Below are 9,558 nucleotides of genomic sequence, written 5' to 3' on the forward strand. Positions count from 1 at the left end.
TTACAGTGCAATGGCAGCCCCCATGTGTGGACCCTCTCCATGCTTTTATAAGGTTGCTGATATGACTGGAGTCTGCATTTTAATATGAGTGGTCATGGTTTTAGACATGGGTTTCAAAATTACAATTAATTTCTATTGAAGTAAACGTTTTAAATGACTGAGTGCACCTTTAAGAGGCAATGTCAACACAATTTCTGCCAATAAACATTCTAATATGACATCACACATGAAATTCTGATGAAGTATGAAGGACGTCTTTGGTCTTTAGACGTTCACTTTCCTGCTTGGAAAATGACTTTTCACTAATGAAGTAACACGTGGCGTCTTAGTGATTAAACACAGTTAGATACGCTCGAGCTGCTTTTTAAATAATGCGACTGCTTTTACTACAGAATAAACATTTAACGATTATTTATACCTCAAAATATATTATATGAACCTAAAATTATTTTATAACAAGTTTCCCTTGTGCGTCGATAAAAATAAGTCACTCAGAGGTCCTTAGATGACAAAAATATCTGTGTATAAAAACTGCCATAATAATATTATATATTAATATTATTTTCCACTTTCAATGAGTTAAATTTTTTAACCAACATCTGTCCTGATCATAACTACCAAATATTCATTGATTTTCAGGATTTTAACCCTTTAAATGCCTGTTTGTTTACATAATGCTACTGTTGTTTTTTATAAGAGAAAAATAACAAAATATTTATTATTTTCCATTTACTAAATGCTAAGGGATTTTTTTTATTATTATTTATTTTTATTTTTTGGTGGATTATCACAGTCTGGGATATGTCATTGATTAGCAACAACATTGATTTTGATGCATAATTTGTTTTTGTGCAGTGTCAGATACACAATCAGGACCTTAGAGGACAAAAATGTCCACGTCAAAAAACTGACATAAAAATATTAGATATTAATATTAATTTCCACTTTCACTGTCTTTTTAACCAACATCAAAATCAAAACTACCAAATATTCAATCATTTTCAGGATTTTAACCCTATAAGTATATATGTTTGTTTACATAATGACACTGTTGTTTTTTACACACACACACACTTCTCAATACACACATACAAAACACACTATGACATCCATACCAACACACACACACACTCCCTTATCAATACACACATACAAAACACACTATGACATTCATACCAACACACACACACACACACACACACACACACACACACACACACACACATGTTGTGTTTCCATGTTTTATGGGGACTTTCCATAGACATAATGGTTTTTATACTGTACAAACTTTATATTCTATCCCCTAAACCTAACTCTACCCCTAAACCTAACCCTCACAGAAAACTTTCTGCATTTTTACCTTTTCAAAAAACATAATTTAGTATGATTTATAAGCTGTTTTCCTCATGGGGACCGACAAAATGTCCCCACAAGGTCAAAAATTTCGGGTTTTACTATCCTTATGGGGACATTTGGTCCCCACAAAGTGATAAATACACGCTCACACATACACACACACACACACACACACACACACACACACACACACACACACACACACACACACACACACACACACTCCCTTATCAATACACACATACAAAACACACACACACACACACACACACACACACACACACACACACACACACACACACACACACACACACAATTTTAGCCGCATCATTTATTCAGCTGGCCTGCAGTGATCTAATACAGTAAACAGAAAATAGGGGAAAAGCTTGTATTTGCTCCATAGGCTACACATGAGACAAATGGCGCCATCTGGTGGAAAATAAAAAAAAATCTACATTTTGAAGCCAGCGCTCCAGCATGAAAGCATAATATTACAGAATTCATGATTTTATGCTTTAATGGCACTGGGATCAAATATTACCATTTTAATGGGTTTCAATGGGGACATTTTTTTGTCCTGAAGGTCCTGAGAGTGACTATTATGTGTATTATAGATGTATTATAGGAACTGAGGTTGAAATATCAAAATCCCCCAAAATAGCAAAAATAGCAAAATGTATGCAGTTGGCATAAACAGCCAAAATGAAAGCGAAAAAACAAAAATTAAAAATACAAAAATGTTGTGAAGGTCTCTCAAAGTTTTAAGAGTTTTACACTGCAGAATCACGGCGTTTTCAAACCGCAAGAACTGACGTCAGTCGGGCTTTGTTTCCGCCCGGACTTTGATACGGACGGAACGCTCCAAACATAAACAAATAACCGGACACTTTACACTGTAACACATATTTCCACAATGGAGCGGTTAAATTGTAGATAAATCAGTCATGAGAGTTGTTAATAGGTTGTTCGGTAGTAAATGGAAGTTATCGTTCTTCAGGAATGTGTCCTCATACACACAAGGACAAAGTCCAGAGCCAAGAATCCGCGAATATTTTTACTATATTGATCATCAAGGACAGGTACACCACTGATCTGATGGATATATTGTTTATTTCGATGTAATTTCCATGTTAATGCGTCTTCTCTTTTCCTAAGCTCTTTCTGGATGATACCAAGGTGAAGAACTTTGTCACCTGTTTCAAGGGTATTGAGCTCTTTTCTGACCCACTCTTCGCTGTGTACTGGTGTCTTCTTGTTATTATATTGTTCGTTGGTTATATTTCTGTTATATTAGTGGTAAGGTTTAGACATAAGGGTAGGGTTATATTTGGGATGTGCCGATATGATTTCTTTTTTTAATGATACAGATTTTAACAAAAAACTGTAGGGCAATAGTGATGAAAACAAAAAAATTGGCCAATACATTATACATTTTAACAAAAAAAAAAAAAAAAAAACTATAGGATGATACCAATTTTAGCAAAATAAATTAAAAAAATTATTAAAATAGGCCAATACAATACCGATTAAAAAACAACAACTATAGGCCGATACGATACTAATTTAACAAAAAACTATAGGACGATACCGATTTTGCCAAAATCAACCTGGGTCGACATGATATCGATTTTAAAAACAACAACAACAAAAAATAGGACAATACGAAACTGATTTTAACAAAGACCTATAGGCCGATACGATACTGATTTAAAAACAACAATTATAGGCCGATACTAATAATATATTTTTTTATAAAAAACTATAGACTGATATGATACCAATAAAACGACGATAGGTCGACATATCAATTTTAACAACAACTATAGGACGATACAGATTAAAAAAAAAACTAATAAAAAAAAAAACTATAGGATGATACCGATTTTAACAAAAAAAAACAACCTGGGTTGACATGATATCGATTTTAAAAACAACAACAACAAAAACAATTTTGAAAAACCAATTTTAACAGAAAAATAAATAAAATAGGCCAATACAATACTATTTTTAATAAAAACTATATAATGATACGATACCAATTTTAACAAAAATAAATGATATGTTGACATATCAATTTTAACAAAAAATAAAATAAAATAGGCCAATACGATACCGATTAAAAAAACAACAAACTATAGGCCAATACGATTAAAACGATTATACAATACTAACTTTAACAGAATGATGATAACAGGATAGGACGATAGCGATTTTAACAAAAAACTATAGGACGATAACAATTTTAACCAAAAAACTATTGGACGATACCGATTTTAAAAAACTATCTATAGGACGATAGCAATTTTAACCAAAAAAACTATAGGACGATAGCGATTTTAACAAAAAAAAACTATAGGACGATAACAATTTTAACCAAAAAACTATAGGACGATAGCAATTTTAACCAAAAAAACTATAGGACGATAGCGATTTTAACCAAAAAAAACTATAGGACGATAACAATTTTAACCAAAAACCTATTGGACGATACCGATTTTAAAAAACAATCTATAGGACGATAGCAATTTTAACCAAAAAAAACTATAGGACGATAACAATTTTAACCAAAAAACTATAGGACGATAACGATTTTAAAAAACAATCTATAGGACGATAGCGATTTTAACCAAAAAAAACTATAGGACGATAACAATTTTAACCAAAAAACTATTGGACGATAGCGATTTTAAAAAACAATCTATAGGACGATAGCGATTTTAATCAAAAAAACTATAGGACGATAGCGATTTTAACAAAAAAAACTATAGGACGATAACAATTTTAACCAAAAACCTATAGGATCGATAACGATTTTAACAAAACAATCTATAGGACGATAGCGATTTTAACCAAAAAAAACTATAGGACGATAACAATTTTAACCAAAAAAAACTATAGGACGATAACAATTTTAACCAAAAAACTATTGGACGATAGAGATTTTAACCAAAAAAAACTATAGGACGATAACAATTTTAACCAAAAAAAACTATAGGACGATAACAATTTTAACCAAAAAACTATTGGACGATAGCGATTTTAAAAAACAATCTATAGGACGATAGCGATTTTAACCAAAAAAACTATAGGACGATAACAATTTTAACCAAAAAACTATTGGACGATACCGATTTTAAAAAACAATCTATAGGACGATAGCAATTTTAACCAAAAAAACTATAGGACGATAGCGATTTTAACAAAAAAAAACTATTGGACGATAACAATTTTAACCAAAAACCTATTGGACGATAGCGATTTTAACCCAAAAAAACTATAGGACGATAACAATTTTAACCAAAAACCTATAGGACGATAGCGATTTTAACCAAAAAAACTATAGGACGATAACAATTTTAACCAAAAACCTATTGGACGATAGCGATTTTAACCCAAAAAAACTATAGGACGATAACGATTTTAACCCAAAAAAACTATTGGACGATAGCGATTTTAACCCAAAAAAACTATAGGACGATAGCAATTTTAACCAAAAAACTATTGGACGATAGCGATTTTAAAAAACAATCTATAGGACGATAGCGATTTTAACCAAAAAAACTATAGGACGATAACAATTTTAACCAAAAAACTATTGGACGATACCGATTTTAAAAAACAATCTATAGGACGATAGCGATTTTAACCAAAAAAACTATAGGACGATAGCGATTTTAACAAAAAAAAACTATTGGACGATAACGATTTTAACCAAAAACCTATTGGACGATAGCGATTTTAACCAAAAATCTATAGGACGATAGCGATTTTAACCAAAAATCTATAGGACGATAGCGATTTTAACCAAAAAAAACTATAGGACGATAACGATTTTAAAAAACAATCTATAGGACGATAGCGATTTTAACCAAAAACCTATTGGACTATAGCGATTTTAACAAAAAAAAAAAAAACTAGGACGATAGCGATTTTAACCAAAAACCTATTGGACGATACCGATTTTAAAAAACAATCTATAGGACGATAGAGATTTTAACCAAAAAAAACTATAGGACGATAACAATTTTAACCAAAAACCTATTGGACGATAGCGATTTTAAAAAACAATCTATAGGACGATAGCGATTTTAAAAAACAATCTATAGGACGATAGCGATTTTAACAAAAAAAAACTATAGGACGATAACAATTTTAACCAAAAATCTATAGGACGATAGCGATTTTAACCCAAAAAACTATAGGACGATAACGATTTTAACCCAAAAAAACTATTGGACGATAGCGATTTCAACCAAAAAAAACTATTGGACGATAGCGATTTTAACCAAAAATCTATAGGACGATAGCGATTTTAACCAAAAAAAACTATAGGACGATAACGATTTTAACCCAAAAAAACTATAGGACGATAGCGATTTTCACCAAAAACCTATTGGACGATACCGATTTTAACAAAAAAAAAAAACTAGGACGATAGCAATTTTAACCAAAAACCTATTGGACGATAGCGATTTTAAAAAACAATCTACAGGACGATAGAGATTTTAACCAAAAAAACTATAGGACGATAGCGATTTTAAAAAACAATCTATAGGACGATAGCGATTTTAAAAAACAATCTATAGGACGATAGCGATTTTAACCAAAAAAACTATAGGACGATAGCGATTTTAACAAAAAAAAAACTATAGGACGATAACGATTTTAACCAAAAACTATAGGACGATAGCGATTTTAACAAAAAAAAACTATAGGACGATAGCGATTTTAACAAAAAAAAACTATAGGACGATAACGATTTTAAAAAACAATCTATAGGACGATAGCGATTTTAACCAAAAAAAACTATAGGACGATAACAATTTTAACCAAAAAACTATTGGACGATAGCGATTTTAACCAAAAACAACTATAGGACGATAGCGATTTTAACAAAAAAAAACTATAGGACGATAACAATTTTAACCAAAAAACTATAGGACGATAACGATTTTAAAAAACAATCTATAGGACGATAGCGATTTTAACCAAAAAAAACTATAGGACGATAACAATTTTAACCAAAAAAAACTATAGGACGATAACAATTTTAACCAAAAAACTATTGGACGATAGAGATTTTAACCAAAAAAAACTATAGGACGATAACAATTTTAACCAAAAAAAACTATAGGACGATAACAATTTTAACCAAAAAACTATTGGACGATAGCGATTTTAAAAACAATCTATAGGACGATAGCGATTTTAACCAAAAAACTATAGGACGATAACAATTTTAACCAAAAACAATCTATAGGACGATAGCGATTTTAACCAAAAACTATAGGACGATAGCGATTTTAACAAAAAAAACTATTGGACGATCAACTAGCCGATTTTAACCAAAAAAACTATAGGGCGATAGCGATTTTAACCAAAAACCTATTGGACGATAGCGATTTTAACCAAAAAAACTATAGGACGATAACGATTTTAACCAAAAAAACTATAGGACGATAGCGATTTTAACCAAAAAACTATAGGACGATAGCGATTTTAACCAAAAACAATCTATATGGACGATAGCGATTTTAACCAAAAAAACTATAGGACGATAACAATTTTAACCAAAAAACTATTGGGCGATACGATTTTAAAAAACAATCTATAGGACGATAGCAATTTTAACCAAAAAAACTATAGGACGATAGCGATTTTAACAAAAAAAAACTATAGGACGATAACGATTTTAACCAAAAACCTATTGGACGATAGCGATTTCAACCAAAAAAACTATAGGACGATAACGATTTTAACCCAAAAAAACTATAGGACGATAACGATTTTAACCAAAAACCTATTGGACGATAGCGATTTTAACAAAAAAAAAAAACTAGGACGATAGCGATTTTAACCAAAAACCTATTGGACGATACCGATTTTAAAAAACAATCTATAGGACGATAGAGATTTTAACCAAAAAAAACTATAGGACGATAACAATTTTAACCAAAAACCTATCGGACGATAGCGATTTTAACCAAAAAACTATTGGACGATAGCGATTTTAAAAAACAATCTATAGGACGATAGAGATTTTAACCAAAAAACACTATAGGACGATAACAATTTTAACCAAAAAACTATTGGACGATAGCGATTTTAAAAAACAATCTATTGGACGATAGCGATTTTAACCAAAAAAACTATAGGACGATAGCGATTTTAACAAAAAAAAAACTATAGGACGATAGCAATTTTAACAAAAAAAAACTATAGGACGATAACGATTTTAACCCAAAAAAACTATAGGACGATAACGATTTTAACCAAAAAACTATTGGACGATAGCGATTTTAACAAAAAAAAACTATAGGACGATAACGATTTTAACAAAAAAAAACTATAGGACGATAACGATTTTAACCCAAAAAAACTATAGGACGATAGCGATTTTAACAAAAAAAAACTATAGGACGATAACGATTTTAACAAAAAAAACCTATTGGACGATAGCGATTTTAACAAAAAAAAACTACAGGACGATAGAGATTTTAACCAAAAAAACTATAGGACGATAGCGATTTTAAAAAACAATCTATAGGACGATAGCGATTTTAAAAAACAATCTATAGGACGATAGCGATTTTAACAAAAAAAAACTATAGGACGATAACGATTTTAACCAAAAAACTATAGGACGATAGCGATTTTAACAAAAAAAAACTATAGGACGATAACGATTTTAACCAAAAAACTATTGGACGATAGCGATTTTAACCCAAAAAAACTATAGGATGATAACAATTTTAACCAAAAAAAACTATAGGACGATAACAATTTTAACCAAAAAACTATTGGACGATAGCGATTTTAAAAAACAATCTATAGGACGATAGCGATTTTAAAAAACAATCTATAGGACGATAGCGATTTTAAAAAACAATCTATAGGACGATAGCGATTTTAACCAAAAAAACTATAGGACGATAGCGATTTTAACAAAAAAAAACTATAGGACGATAACAATTTTAACCAAAAAACTATAGGACGATAGCGATTTTAACAAAAAAAAACTATAGGACGATAACGATTTTAACCAAAAAACTATTGGACGATAGCGATTTTAACAAAAAAACTATTGGACGATAGCGATTTTAAAAAACAATCTATAGGACAATAGAGATTTTAACCAAAAAACTATTGGACGATACCGATTTTAACAAAAAAAAACTATTGGACGATAGCGATTTAAAAAAAAAAAAATATATATATATATTATTTTATTTTATTTTTTATAAATAATAAATAGAATAAATCAGGGTTATATTAAAAACCGTCCCATCTGTTTATATCCATTAGATCAGCAGTTCTTAGTATTCTTCTTCAACCATCTAAAAGTGAACCACAGCGGCCGTTATCAGCAGGACTTCCCCTTCATCTCGCTCTGCGGACGCGAGCGCAACTTCCTGCGCTGTGAAGATCAGCCAATCGTCTTCACTCACCTGTTATCGGAGACGGGGCATGAGGAGCGTCTGTCATATTGTGGGGGTGGGGCTAAATTGGCTGTTCCGTTCCGCCCAGAATCACTCTTCATGCATCCGGTCAGTGGCCGAGTGTACCATCCTGGTCCTGAACGGGGAAGAGGTGTTGGGCTGGTACGCTCCTCATTATCTATTGAGCTGAGTGCCCACTTTGAATATGCCACGGGTCAGGAGGGTACAGGCCAGCCCACTCATTTCATGTGGGCGGGGAATCGACATACTCTGACAACAGAGCTGGCAACATACTTTCCTCTTCAAAAAAATGTACAATAACATTACAATGATCAAACTACTCAAATAAACTATCAATAAACTACAGTAACCTGAGTACAGTTTTATGTTTTACACAAAAAATTAAGTTCTGTCAATATTTATTTAATCTATCTTGTTGCTTCAAACCCACATTCTGTTCCAATATTGTACATACTGAATACATCATACAAACATTCACAATGTAGGTTGGAAAAAGTATGGGAACCCCTAGACTAATGACATCAACTGAAGCTAATTATAGTCAGGGGTTGGCAAACCTGGCATCCAATTAATGAAATGAGATTGGCAGTGTGGGTTAGAGCTACTTTAAAACGACTTGTAAAAAGCACTCAGACATTTTGAGTCAGCATCTGCTGACGTGGACCGTGCCTCACAAAGAGATTTCAGAAGATCTACGATTAAGAATTGTTGCTTTGCATAAAGCTGGAAAAGGTTACATAGT

At 31.6% G+C, this 9,558-nt stretch overlaps 1 protein-coding gene across 1 annotated transcript; it reads left to right on the forward strand.

The window, feature by feature from the left end:
* Window positions 1–2,212: 2,212 nt before the first annotated feature.
* c28h8orf82 (chromosome 28 C8orf82 homolog) lies at window positions 2,213–9,161 on the forward strand. Its single transcript, XM_052095292.1, has 3 exons — window positions 2,213–2,435; window positions 2,512–2,560; window positions 8,662–9,161. Exons 1-3 carry the CDS (start codon window positions 2,301–2,303, stop codon window positions 9,114–9,116), a joined length of 639 nt encoding a protein of 212 aa, XP_051951252.1. The 5' UTR covers window positions 2,213–2,300; the 3' UTR covers window positions 9,117–9,161.
* Window positions 9,162–9,558: the final 397 nt, after the last annotated feature.

The sequence above is a fragment of the Xyrauchen texanus genome, chromosome 28, assembly GCF_025860055.1.
Source record: "Xyrauchen texanus isolate HMW12.3.18 chromosome 28, RBS_HiC_50CHRs, whole genome shotgun sequence".
NCBI lineage: Eukaryota > Metazoa > Chordata > Actinopteri > Cypriniformes > Catostomidae > Xyrauchen > Xyrauchen texanus.

Excerpts from the sequence above, each read along its gene's own strand:
- c28h8orf82 (XM_052095292.1), top strand. The coding sequence starts at position 2,301 with ATGAGAGTTGTTAATAGGTTGTTCGGTAGTAAATGGAAGTTATCGTTC. Across the intron at positions 2,436-2,511 it reads ATATTGATCATCAAGGACAG|CTCTTTCTGGATGATACCAA; the intron begins GTACACCACTGA and ends TCTTTTCCTAAG. Across the intron at positions 2,561-8,661 it reads CTTTGTCACCTGTTTCAAGG|ATCAGCAGTTCTTAGTATTC; the intron begins GTATTGAGCTCT and ends TATATCCATTAG.